A 14225-nucleotide genomic window follows, 5' to 3' on the forward strand; every position below is an offset into this window, starting at 1 on the left:
AGTAACTCACAAGGCACTTTCGATCTCTTGACGCTCCTGCTGCTTTAAATGCTTTACCTCGTATATAAATTTGGCAGCATGATCACATACATTGAGTCATCAGTACAGCTTGAAAAAGAAGACTTATTAAAATTACCTACTGTGAACCTCTTTTTCTTCCTTCACTCTCTTTCCAAAAAAATCCTAATTAGGAAGTGCTTAAGAATGTAGATGATTACAAAAAGACATTCCTGGAGATCCACAGAGCTCGGTCTGTCAATGGAGTCCCTGTTCCACCAGAGCAGCTAGATGATATGGCAGAGAGGTAAGTCTGACTTCATCCTTGAATGCAACAAGGACCTGCTTGCTTTATGTTCTTTTTCCGTTAAAATTCATATCTGCTACATATGAATGCCCAAATTCATATGGGCATTTAATAACTATGGAAACAGGTGTTCTGTGTTAAAATTACGTGATCTGGTAACTGAAATGATTGGGAAAAAAGCTTGACAGTAGATGAGTGGTGGATTTTTTTTTTTTTTTTTTTGTGGGGGTGGGCATTAAGGCTGGTTGCTTGTTGCCACTTAACACTAGGAAGAACATTATATAACAGCACATTTGGGAATGCTTATGGAGAAAGTAAGAAAGGAATCACTTGTTAATGAAAAGAATTTATATTGCAATCCAGAAAGCAAGGTCTGCTGAATTAAATGTGATATACTTCTGTGTAAACATATTTAGGATTGATGTTTTTCTTTACAAACAGTTATATGCTATTAGTGACCAATCTACAGAATAATGACAGTGAAAATGAAATATGCATTTAGACTTTGCATTTGAGCCAGGAAAACATAATTTACTGCTTATTGAATATTTCACTGTTTAACTGTAGTGTGATTCATGCCTAGGTTTAATTTTGTTGCCTCCACATCTGAGCTCCATCTGCTGAAAATGGAGTTCTTGGAACTAAAGTACCGTTTGCTATCGCTCTTGGTCCTTGCAGAATCAAAATTAAAATCATGGATTATCAAATATGGACGGAGAGAGTCTGTTGAACTACTTCTCCAAAACTATATGGTAAGTTTATGCTACTTTATTTTTGAATGTATCATTTTAACATTTTAGATATATAGAGAAACATCTCACAAAACAGCTAGTTATATTCTCCAGTGTGGTGTTGTCTGGATGGGGTTGGACAGGGGATTGCGTGGGAATGACTGGAGATGCTGTCCAAAACATCTGAAGGCCACTGGGGTGGGGAAGCCTGATCCTTTTATTCCTTTAAAATTATCAGCAGAAATCACCCTTGCTACTTGGTTAACTTACTTTACACAGAAAAAAGGTACAGGGCGGGGAATGGGATAAAGTCTCCCACAAGACCCTGAGCCAGGACGCAAACTCAGTTGCATTGCTCCTCTTCCCTGAGAGCCACTGTGGTGCAGTGGGTGAGAGGGTGGGGAAGGGACTCAGGCGATCTGGGTTCGAGCCCCTGCTTGGCCATAGAGCCAGCTGGGTGACTTTGGGCCAATTGTAGACTCCCAGTCCAACTCATCTCACAGGGCTGTTGTTGTGGGGTTAGGATTGTTAAGCAGGAGAATGATGTAAGCCGCTCTGAGTTCATTGTAAGGGAAAAGCAGGATATACGTCTAATAAATAAATGATAAATGTGTGGGCAAGGGCTGCTAGGCTGAAAAAGCACACTGCAGAATGCCAAACATGTTCCTAGTAAGCAGCTCATCAAACCTACACTCGAGAGCTTTCTTCATATTCAGTTTATTCAGCATTTTGTTTAATTAAGTGCATGGTTCTGATGGACTTTGCATTCAGAAATAAGGGCCAGCTTAATGCTGGAGCACACACACTGGATGCAGGTGACCCCAGGTTCCGTTCTGGGATCTCCAGGTGGGCTTAGGAAAGGCTTCCCTCTTCCCTCTGCAGAGCTGCAATCAGTGCAGACGACACTCACGCAGATGGAGCAGTGCTCTGACTAACCATAATGCAGCAACATGATGACTGTTCCACAAATTTGGTGACAATTGGAATAAGTGAATTAAATTTTGATCCTGCTGATGTTAATGGCCTCAAGTTCAAGTAACCTTGACTACAACTCTTTAGACACATACCTAGGAGTATGTCTCATTGGGCTTGGTAAGACTTCATAGGATTGCTTTGTTAGGCTGGGTTTAACCTATTAGAATTCTTTAAATTTGTGATCCAGTTGTGCAAAGTTAATATTTTATCTGCTAGAATAATATATCTTTGCATTGTGTCTCTCTGTGATGCATTGCATTATTATTATTATGTCTCCTCTGCCCCCAACTTACTGCCATATGTAAAGCAATTTCAAATAGCTCAACTTCCGAGTCTGTCTTACCACCTTTATTGTAACGTAAGCATTTCCCCATCTATTCTAATATTTACACATCTAAGTGCTTTCTGTCCTGGAAACTGAAGGGGAATTGTGGGGGAATCTTGGCTTGTTGTTTATTACAATTTTGCTTGTGCACATTCACTTATGTGCTCCAAATTCAGGTAAAGGCAGTTAAACAATCCATAGGTCTTCTGTCTGTGGTTTGTTAGCAGTGTGTGTGAACTAGTTACTCTTATTTACCTCCTCCCCAACAAGTCAGAGTAATAAACAAAAAACCATGGCTTATTGATAAGCATGGAACCTTGTCTGTTACGTCGAAACTGGGCCTTATGTTCTACAATTGTACCTTATCACGAAGATGAGAAACCTTCATGGCTGTGATATTTTTTCTACTTTTATGCAATAAATGTATAGTATATTATCAAAAGTTATCTCAAGAGAGCCTATTCTGAAGACAGAACAGATAAAAGTGACATTCTGGACTGGAGCATGGTTGACCATAATTTATTTTTAATAAAGGATAATTTGAATGCTCTTTAACTGTTGCAATTTGACATGGGAGGATTAAATAAAAGAAGCAAGAGATGAATTGCAAGGAAAAACAGTAATTAAGTCAGTGGCTTTGTACTGCTGGGTACACTATGCTACCTCCCAATGCGAGTAGGAAAATGCAGTGCCTACATAATTTTCACATTATCAGGCATGTTCAGCAAGTAGTTGATCCTGCTTGTGAAATATTAAGTCTGGTTGATGATGCGGTTTTCCATAAGAGGGGGGGAAAGCTTATCATAAGTGTGGTGATGCCTCTCTACCAATGCTTAATACAAATGCATTTAAGCCTATCTAAGCCCAGTGTTACTGAAACTGGCTGTTTGTGATCCTTCAGGCAAGATTCTTTCCTAGCCCCACCTGGAGATGCTGAGAACCAAATCTGGGACCCTGAAGATGTTTTACTACTCAACTGTGGCCCTTCCTAAATGTGGACGTGATTCACTCCCACTGCTTCTCCTTCAAAAGGGCCTGAGCTGCGGAAATAGATAGGCAATTTGAAAGAGAAATAATATGTTGTCTGTGTTGTGGGAATCCTCTTGCATGAAGCTTTTGCAACATTACTAGCTAACTTCCAACTTTTCCCATATTTGCAAGTAGTTTTTGGAACTCTCCTGTTTTGTACCAAAAAGGAATGTATAAAAATATAAGAAAAAATTGACAACCAAATACATTCAGAATCGAACTATTATATTTAACAAAAATTAATATATGAAAAGCAAAAGTAGTTGACAAACCAATGGCCTTCTGCCTGTTGAAAAAAACGCCTTTGCCCTTAGAAAAAACCCTTAAAAACTCATGACAAATGAGCATCTGAATTATTGAAATGCTTTTCGAAGTATTTTTCTATCTTTCTGTTCTAAAATCAGTTGGTTATAACAATAATGTAATGTAGTTCTGGTGCTTCCTGGAAGAGAAACTCAGTAGATGGTAATCCTGGAGGACTCCAGTTCTACCCCACAGCTTTGGTTTGTGAATTTTCTCAGGGTTCCAACTTGCCCTCTCTGTTTTTTAACTTTTATGTAAAGCCACTGAGGAGATTCATCTTGTAATCCAGACCAGGAGAATGAAGGGCAAACCAGCTATGCCTCAGACTTCTATTTTCAAATTCTGAAAGGCTGTGAAAGTCCTAAATGTGTCTAATGAGAGTTCCAGGTTGGGTAAACAGATTTAATCTAGATAGGAGGGAGGTACTGTGCACAGAGAAACCTGCCAACCTAGATATAGTGGCAGCTGATTTTGGATGTGATCCCACTATTTCTAATGAGTCAGCTGTCAGTTTGGAAGTTCTCCTGGTCTCAATAATGTCAATCGAGAGCAGGGGCATTTGCAACCAGTAATGCCTTGTATCAGTTTTGGCTGACTGGCCAATTGTGCTCCTGTCTAGGAAAAATTACCTAGCCATAGTTATCCATGCACTAGTTACATTTAATCTAAAACATACCTATGTTAAAAAATACTGGTGGAGTTTTCCATAATTTTATACCAATCACAAAATATGACTATCCTATCAGAATTATAAGTTACACAGGTCTTGCCCAGTGCAGACATAAAAGAAATGGTCTGTTTTCCTATTTAATTGATCTGAAAACCACATTATTTTCACTTCATTGTGTGTCAATATGTCTTGGCAGCAAATAGAAGTGTGTGTGGGAAATAGGTCCCTTCAGTTACGGTCCCTCTGTCCATGGTTTCAGATATCCCTGTCTCAGTTTTAGGAACTAAAATACGTGGTGTGCTGCTGCTTCTCTTTATGTGGGAAGAAGTGGCTTGGCCCATTCTTCGATGCATTGTGTCAGTTACACCAGAATGACTGACTAATATGGCCTAAATGTTCTTGTAAACTCATACATCTGTCACCTCACATTTGCATGATGCTCGGTTTCCACCAATTTCTGGCCCACACAACAGAAGCTGCATTTATAATGCTGTACAGCCTCAGGCAATGCTGACAGTTTCTGTTAGAAAGGTGCCAGTTGTTGTTTCTGTATGGACTCATATCCTAGATTAGCCCTGATGTAGCACCTGAGTTTATAAAGCTATGCAGCTAGGTTGTTTGCTACGCACCCAGTCCTGCCTCTCCTGGAAGAAAAGTCAGAAGATCACACGTCCCATACAGCAAAAAAGGCATTTTAAGGCCAGCTGATTCATGGCATTCTTAACTTTCTCACATGCAAATAAGAGAGTGATACACGCATTTAACTTTTTCTGGATTGTGCCTGTGTATGAGCAGATGACATATTCTACATGTGGAAGGTCCAGCTTTTACTGTTATCAGCCACTGAATTCCTGGACAGCTGCTGCTCGTCACGATGACAATACTAAACTAGAGGGACTCTGTCTTGGTTTATGTTAATTTGTTGCCTTTATATAATGTACAGTTTAAAATCTTTCTTGTAGGTAATGCATGTGTCAGTGCCCAAGGTTTGCTGAAACTTTCCATTAATATTTTCACCACATACTGTACTTTGTACTTTGTGAAGACTGTTAATGCTGAGAGACATTTCTACAAAGCTAACAAAGACAGGAAAAGAAGAAATTAGGCAAAACTCTGAACAGATACAGTAAGGTAGACAATAACTGTGTTTTCCCATAAACTGTGTTGTTGATATTCTTCACAAGCTCTTTTGCTTTCTTTTTCAGTCTGTTATAGAAAACAACAAATTTTTTGATCAGTATGAAGTTACGTACCAAATCTTGAAAAAAGCAGCTGAGATGTATGCCCAAGCTAATGGCTCACGTAAGTAGACATGCATTTAGCTTTGTTCAGCTTCGCTTTTAAGTGTTCTTGAATTCTGTTTGATCATGCAATCGAGCTGAACTGGTGCAAGGCAAATAGAAATTGACAGAATTAGTGCCCATGTATGTTGGCACAGAGGCCATGAGCCATGAGGTGAAGGCTTTTCAGAACAATATTCCTTGCTATCATGTTAGGTAGACCACCGCTTTGCATTGGGTTCTCCTTATTGCATTGAAGCATATGGGAGCAGAGACTCTCCAGCCAGGATGGAGGAATGCATTGGCAGCCATGTCTGTGAACCAATTAAATCAAAATGTTTAGAATATAAGATAGAAATGCACTGTGTACATTGTTGTTGACTTCAGGTGCTTGCATGTGATTTACACTTTCTGAATGGAACTTGATATAGTTTTCTGTTTCCTTGTTTGAGATACTGTATGTATTTCTGTGTTAAGCTGCTAAATCCATGTGTCAATCCTATATAGGATATAAAGCTGAACAAATATATTATGTTTGAGCAAATTCATTATGTAATATATGTTATTACTTGGAAAAAGTGCTTGGCAGTTAGCTTTAAAATTGCATGACTAGTACATTAACTTTTTCTGGGCATGTTTTACAATTATAAAACTACTAGAATTAGGAAATTCATTTAATTCAACTTATTTAATTTTTGTATTGCCCTATAAATGTCTATTTACTTTAAAATAATAAAAATGATGGTATTTAATTGACCAGAACACATTTTTGTCAATCAGATATTTTAAAATTGATTGATATAACCAAATGATTTATTTGGCATTGCACCTACTACCATTGCTGCTGGTTTTTTAATTATTATTATTTATATGTTGGGTAGTGACTTCAGTTGGGTCATGATTTGTGTTAAAACCCAGTTCTCATTTCAGTGGAGGAAATAGAGAGTGTCACAAGATTCATGAATGAGACAACAACACAGTGGAGGCACTTGTCGGTAGAGGTGAGGAGCGTGAGGAGCATGTTAGAAGAAGTCATTTCTAACTGGGACCGGTACAGCAGCACCGTCGCTAGTCTGCAGGCCTGGCTGGAGGATGCAGAAAAGATGCTGAATCAGCCTGAACATGCCAAAAAGGTAAGGTGTATTCTACTCCAAAGAACGTTATGCATAGCAGCAGTGGATACACAAGGGCCCGAGTGCTTTGGTCCATGGGGTTGCGGAGAGTCGGGCATGACTGTGACTGAACAACAGAGGAAGAGAATAGGGAGAGGTTTTTCTCCCTTGCTCAGTATTAGATCCCAAGATAACTCAGGCTCATCCTGTGAAGTTGATTTATTTCAGGACAAATAAAAGGAAATACTTCTCCTCACAACACATAGGAATTAAACTCCACACGAGGCAGTGATGACTACCAAGTTGGGTGGCTTTTAGTGGGGATTGTACAAAGTCCTGGCAAAGAATGCCACCGTGGCTATATGCTACCTCCAGTATCAGAGGCCGCACACCACTGTCACCAGTTACCAGGGAACCTGGGCAGAAGGGTGTGGTTTTACTCAAGTTCTGCTCGTGGTTTTCTTGGAGACAGCTGGTTGACCATTGTGCGAACAGAATGCTGCACCAGTTGGATCCTTGGTCTGATTCAGCAGGGCTCTGCTTGACTGTTCAGTTTGATTGGCATAACTTTTCATCAGATACAAAGAACAGACATGAGTTTTTCCAGCTGAAACACCAGAAGAAATGAGGTGGAAGCAGCTGTTGCATACAAGCAAATCTTGAATACAGTGTGACTTGTCCATGTTTACGAGCTGTTCAGCAATACTAGCCGTGTTTTCTAGGATTTTTTCCGCCATTTGCCACAGTGGATACAGCAGCATACTGCTATGAATGACGCAGGCAATTTTTTGATTGAAACGTGTGATGAGACTATTTCCAGAGATTTAAAGCAACAGCTGCTGCTGCTCAATGGACGGTGGAGAGAATTATTTATGCAAGTTAAACAGGTATGTCCTTGGTGACATTTCTTCCACGGTTATTAATTTACATGCCTAATCAGTTTAAAGTAATTTATATTAGTTATGATAATTTCAGTGTGAAACACAAACATGTATCTTCTAAAAGAGCTCTGACCAAGGAAATGTAAACTTTTATTACTGATATATTCTGTGCTGTATTGACCCCTCATTTTCTCTATTTTGATAGTATGCTCGGGCTGACGAATTAGACAGAATGAGGAAGGAATATTCAGATGGTATTGCTGCCTTGTCTGCTTTCACTGACGAAGCAAAGAGGAAAATCCATGTGCCTTTAGAAGTGTCCTTTCTAAATGTAAAGATGTTTGTCCAAGAACTGGAGGCAAGTTTCGTTTCCTTTCAGAAAAAGTCTTTATAGCTGTTTGACAGGAGTTAGGACATAGTTCATTTCCAAAATAGCAACATCCTGGATCCTGTTCCATTCTGCTTGTGGTACTTTGCCACTTCACAATGGTACTAGGACAAGGTTCTTGGACTGTTCATAGACTTTTAAAAACAGAGCAACAGCTTATCTGCTGCCGTTCTAAGGGGCTTGTTGCTGCTTCTGCTGTTCTGCTTATGTTCTTTCTTCTGCTTCTCTCTGGATGGATTCCCATGTCATGACAGCCACCCTGTGAATAAGTTACATAGGATGGGTTTTTTATGAAACCCCCCAGTGTGCACCTGAGAGCTAAAGGCTCCTTACTCTACTCCTTCCCGGGCAGGGCCCAGGCTAGCTCAGCAAGAGCGGTGAACAGGCTTTGCCACTCTTGCAGCCTGGATCTCTAGCCACTTCCCCGTGCCCATGATGGTTGTCCAGCTTCGGATGAAAAAAATGCATTTTGTGTCCGAGACGTCATCAGTTGTCAGGGTTGCTTGTTAATAAGCCTCCGAATAAGGCCATCCTGTGGGAAATGATCCAAGCTCACATGATATGGAAACATACCATGGCTTGTCACTCACAGTTGTTCTGCTTTATGAAAATATTCTCTAACCCTCTGATAACCAGAGTTTTTCAATATGATTTAGATAACTGGAGTTGTTAGTTCTTGCCAACCCAGGAACCAAGTTTGGGATAATAATAACTTTGACTAAGAAGTCCTCAAAAAGATCTTGCATAAGAATATCCTAGATAGCCCTTGAAGTCAAACATTTTGAATGTAATTATTAAAGCATGTTGATTGATGCAGATAGAAAGAAAAGATACTGCCTTTATTAAGGTGTTGGGTTTGTGCAATGGGAAAAGATGATTGCACTGGAAAATATATGTGTTATTGTTCAACATAGTTATTGCTGAAAAACATGTTGCAGGATATTAAACAAAAAGTTCCTGTGATGGAATCCCAGTACAAGATGGTTACAAGAACAGGACAACTTATTACAAAAGAAATTCCACTAGAAGAGGTCAATGACATGCTTGCAACAATGTCAGGAATCAAAGGATGGCTTAGCAAGGTAATGGATCCCCACCACCACCACACACACGTCCTGTGTACATGATTATTCCAGTACTTTGAAAAGATATCCCACACTGTAAAGCTGTATAGTGAATGTTGGGTTATGGTTAGAGTGCTTGCCTGGGTCTTGGGAGATCTTGGTTCTTGTTTCCATTCAGTCATGAAGCTCACTGGGCCATCACTGACTCTCAGCCTAGCCTCTATCACAGGGCTAAGATGGAGAGGAGTGGGCCTTTGTAAGCCATCTTGGGTTCATTGTAAGGGAAAAGGTGGGACACAAATGTAATAGGCTTTCAGTGATACCCAGAAAACATTGAGGCACATTGATGTGTGCAGCCTTTTTAATAAGCTTCAAACCATCTGCTATGTAGACAGATGCTTTAAACCTAGATATGGAGCAGCTTATCAAGGCTAGTGCTAATCTACCCATTCTGCAGAATGAACTACAGCAATGAAATTCTCTTCTTTATTCCTTATTTTTTCTGAAATCTTTCTTATTTGTGGAAAACCCAGATGGGTAGAGTATCAAAACAAGTAAACAAGAAACAATTACTATTTGTAAAAGCATGAACAATTTATTCAAAAAAAGAGTAAAGAGGGCACTGTCAAGAAAAAGAGGAAGGAATAGCATCAAGCTGAAAATTGAGAAGGAATGACATGCAAGATGAGACTTGAAGGCTGGGACAATGAAAAGCATAGAACAAAAAGGGAGGAGGAGGAGGAAGCTGCTCCTGAACAGAATGCAGTAGAAAATTATATTTAATGACTACATTTGAGTACATAGTACAGCATGGAACAAGTTACTATTTTAAGCCATTTTAGGTTGGTGGTAGATTTTGCCGGAATAAGTATTGTATGTTCAGGACCATTTAACACTTCAAAATGTGCCTTAAAGTGATTATTTAAATATGAGTACAGTGAAGTTAGTTTGTTACATTGTGTTATGTTATACTTTGCTGTATCATTTTCAGTTTGGAATTAATAAATATGGATATTCCCTGATTTCAGGTTAATGAATCTTGCCCAGTTGTGCTCTGTGAGGCTCAACAGCTACTTCCTCGCCTTGAAGAATTAGAGAAGCAAATTACAAATTTTTATGAATCTCTTGATAAAGTCAATGAAATTCTTTCTGTCCTAGACCCTGAAGTTCAACCTGCTGATATTTTTAAACAGCAACATCAGGTATTTCTTGCAGGAATATTCCAAGTGAAATTGTTCTGTTAGCTTACTAATTTAGTTTGATATTTTTCTGACATTGTTAAAATTATGAACCTTTTATTTCCACTCCATGCCACACCAAGTTCCCTTTCCTTGGAATAGATTAAAATGGGGATTGCCCTATGGATGCAGTGAAAATATCCTATTGATTCAACCTATGGCTGAAGAATGGAGCATAGCTCCATTGTGGAGAATGCATGCAGCATGCAGAAATTCTGTATTCAATCTGTAGCATCTCAGGGTGCTGGGCAGGGAAAAGTAGCAATGTGAGATCTTGGAGAGCTACTCTCAGACAGATTTGACATTACTGAGCTAGAAAGAGGCTATGTCGCAAGGGGACGGCATATAAAAACTTTAAATAAATATAAATAAAAGAGACCAGTTGTCTGATTCAGTGCAATACTGCTTCATACTGTCCCTTTTTGTATGCACCCTACTAAAATACCATGGGTTTTCTGGACAGGAAGTTGCAGCTGCAACCTACATACTACTCCTATATGCATACATCATTTCTAAGAATATAGTAAAAGAAATTGAGCTGTATGCTATAACGCAGTGGGCATGTACCAATATACTTGGACAGGATGGAAGTCATCTTCTTAAATACTGACATTTAAGCAGCAACCTTATGTATTAGGGAGATTCTCATACTTCTGAGTAAATTAGAGATCTCAATGCATGTACTGTTGTGAATTTAATCTTATTAGTGCAGTATGGAGCTCTCTGCTCACATGCAGCCCATCATTCACTTCAGTATGAGAGGCATATTCCCGTAACCCCAACTGTCTCATCTTGCATAATTAACTCCCCCACCCACCCACGCATAAGATACTTGCACATAAGAAATGTTGTATTGCTGTAGGAGATGCCTGGTAAGCCAATCTCTCTAAGACAGGCCCTGCTTCAGGAAATTACCTTCTGGAGCCATTATAATTACATAGTTTTATTTTTCCCTAACTGAATTTCTGTCCTTGAAGATTCAAGACCACCTGCCAGATAATTCCATGCTGTTGACTCACAATAAAAAAACTCTCTTAAACACTCCTAAAAGCACTTTCTTAAACAGTCCTATCTGTGTTTATACAGATTTCCATAAGTCTTTCTAAACATGCAAGGTGTCTGTCTGTCTGTCTGTCATCTGTCTCTAGAAAGATATAAGAATTTGTGATAGTTTAATTGTATAGTTTTTCCTCTCTGTCTATTTTTGTAGTTTATTTCCTGCTCTGAAGTAGCTATTTAGCTTTTGGTGAATGCAAGGATAGGAAATGATGAACTTCATAAATGTCAGTAACATACACCTAGATCCTAAGTATATTCCATCCACTTCATGTTCTAGGTAAATAGACTTCTAGAATTAAAGCCTCGTGCCATTTCCTCATAGATTTACTTATGAGTTTCTGTCTGTTGAAAGGAGGCCATCCTGATAATAGAGCTTCAGTTACTATGCAATATAGAAGTGTAATACATAATAATGAGTAAACGGTACTGAAGATGTTAAGCAGATGCTGTCATGCCAGAAACTGAATTAAAGCTTTTAGGAACCAGTTAGTCCACATGAACACAGAACAGGAAATCAGACCTGCAGCATTTAGTGGATTTCACTGGAGACTCTAGGAAATATTTTTAAATGACAAACATATGTTATAGAAAAATCTAGTGCCTAAGATGTAATCCTTCATTACAAATGCTCAAAAGCCATTCAAAGCAATAGGAATTCAGTGCATGTAATTTCATATAGGACTATAGACCCATCTTCATGAAATGATAGTCCAGTGACATCTGTATTCTGAAGAATAATCTATTATTTATTCTGTGGAAAATAAAGTTGAGGATCCACCTAGATGTGTCCTACAGTGATATCATTCTGACTACTTAGCTTCCTTACAAAAATGTCCTTAATTTTACTTTAAGTTTTCTTTTATTTCCTTTAGGATCTAGTAGCTTATCAAGAACACTGCAAGAAAGCTTTATCACTTATTGAAAGAAGTAACCAGAGCATTACAAAGTTTGTGGCTTCAAGTAAGGCATTACACCATTTTAGCGTTGCAGTACTTAAGAAGAAAGTCATGGAGATTCAAGCTGCTTTTCAGGTAATGATTGGAAGTGGTGGTATGATTTCAGTAAATTTGGAAACATTTGTAGCATAAGAGAGCTCTCTCCAACTCCAGTGGCTAGAAAGGAAACCACTGACTGTTATGTCAAATAAGGCAGTTTCTAATTTGAAAAAAACATATTCCTAGATTAGTTGCCCACTTGATAGCAAACTGCCCTTAATACAGTATATTGAAGAACTAGGACGGTGCAGTCTAGAATATTAGACTGGGGTTCAGGGGACTCAAGTTCCAGCCTTCATCCCGATCACTGGGTGATTTCAAACTACTTCCTGGCTCCCAGCCAACCTCTCAAAAGGTTCTTGTGAGAACAAACGTGGAGGAGATGGATGTATGGGCTCCTTGAAGGAAAGATTGGATGTAAATGTAAATACTAAATAAAATGCAAATGAAAGCAAAGACATGGTCTGGTGAGCAGCTCTAATGCACATAATGCTGAAGTGCAGATAAACTAGCTTAAACACAGTTTTCTCCTAAAACAGAAACAGCTTTAGGAGACTTGATGATGGAGTAGATTAAGAAGCAGCAGGCGTTCTCGCAAAATGTGGCATGCAATTTTTAGAACAGTTTCAGGAGGTAAAACTTAGAATGGAGAAACAGTGGGTAGGAGAAAGACAGGGCATATCACCTTTTGCTGCCTGTAGGTTTTCCACCCACACCACCTACTCGGTCTTCTCCTGCTGTTCTCCCAGACCTGTTCTGAATCATGCAAGGGGACTGGCAGAGGTGTGGGCAGCGTGAGGTTTGGAGGAAAGGAATTCAAACATAGACAGGTTTAACTACCGCCCTCATACTACTGTGTTCCAAAGACTCAACTCCTGAAGTTGCTTTTCACTGCAAAAAAAATCCAATTATAGTTTGCATATTTATGTTTTACATATTGATAGCTCTTGAAGACAACCAAAAGGGAGTATGTATATTATTTATGATAGGTTTCCTTGGCTTGATAAACATGGAAAAACGTTGCTGATTGGAATATTTTTGCACAATAAACTTGAATTATTGTCCTGGTATGCTAGCCAGTGAAGATATTACTTGAAAATTTATAGGCAACTGATTATGCAGGGAAGATAATAATAGGTAATAAAAGGGATGCAATGCAGTGGGCCAACTTGGAGCCTTCCTTAATCCTGATTCAGTATAGATATTCCAATTTCTGACCTCTAAATTGTAGGATTAATTTCTTTATGAAGAATACTAGTGTTATGAGCAAGAAGGAAAAAAGCCATTTAGGATAGAAATCACTAACATTGGTACTTGAAATGCTGCCTGGAAGTAATACTTCAAGCTATAGTCTGAATACTTCTTCACCTTAGATTTATGCAGAGAAGACTCTTCCCTTAAGTCACATTTACTGGACCCAACAGGAGCAGTGTTGACAATGCCCCTTCCATGTGAGAGATAAGGGGGAAACTGTGCCATGTAAGCCCCATTGGGCTCAGAGAAAATATTTTTTGCAGGAGCTCCTGGAGCTCTGCGCCATGCAGGTACCACAAACCAGCCAGAGGAAGGAACCTCCCTCCTTCCTCTCAGTGTGCCTGGGGCACCACAACCATTTATGGGGCCTGTGGGGGGGAATCTGATTTAAATTAGAAGTTCAGAATTACCACCGTTAAAATTGTTGCATGTTGGAAATTCATTAGCTCTTGTGGGCTTACTGATTTTGCCTTGTTTAAAAACAGTGCTCTTCCACTGCTTAAGCAAAATTTTGAGCACTACGGCATGTAAAGGTCATGTTCAAATTAAAGCAGCCCAAATCCAATCCAATTTTGTAAGACTCAGATTGTGTCAAAACCTCCCCAGAAAGAAATGCA

At 39.1% G+C, this 14225-nt stretch overlaps 1 protein-coding gene across 8 annotated transcripts in view; it reads left to right on the forward strand.

Moving 5' to 3' along the window:
• The window catches only part of SYNE1 (spectrin repeat containing nuclear envelope protein 1), a 317660-nt gene that overhangs the window by 78090 nt on the left and 225345 nt on the right, over positions 1 to 14225 (forward strand). For all 8 annotated transcript variants that reach the window (XM_044422636.1, XM_044422576.1, XM_044422595.1 and 5 more), the window contains exons 13-21: positions 192 to 304; positions 888 to 1056; positions 5543 to 5639; positions 6548 to 6750; positions 7452 to 7616; positions 7816 to 7968; positions 8937 to 9080; positions 10091 to 10264; positions 12232 to 12390. In XM_044422636.1, coding sequence (XP_044278571.1) covers positions 192 to 304; positions 888 to 1056; positions 5543 to 5639; positions 6548 to 6750; positions 7452 to 7616; positions 7816 to 7968; positions 8937 to 9080; positions 10091 to 10264; positions 12232 to 12390 — 1377 coding nt within the window. The remainder of the gene's footprint in view (positions 1 to 191; positions 305 to 887; positions 1057 to 5542; positions 5640 to 6547; positions 6751 to 7451; positions 7617 to 7815; positions 7969 to 8936; positions 9081 to 10090; positions 10265 to 12231; positions 12391 to 14225) is intronic.

This window comes from Varanus komodoensis, unplaced genomic scaffold, assembly GCF_004798865.1.
Source record: "Varanus komodoensis strain SLA01 unplaced genomic scaffold, ASM479886v1 scaffold1, whole genome shotgun sequence".
In the NCBI taxonomy this organism is placed as follows: Eukaryota; Metazoa; Chordata; class Lepidosauria; order Squamata; family Varanidae; genus Varanus; species Varanus komodoensis.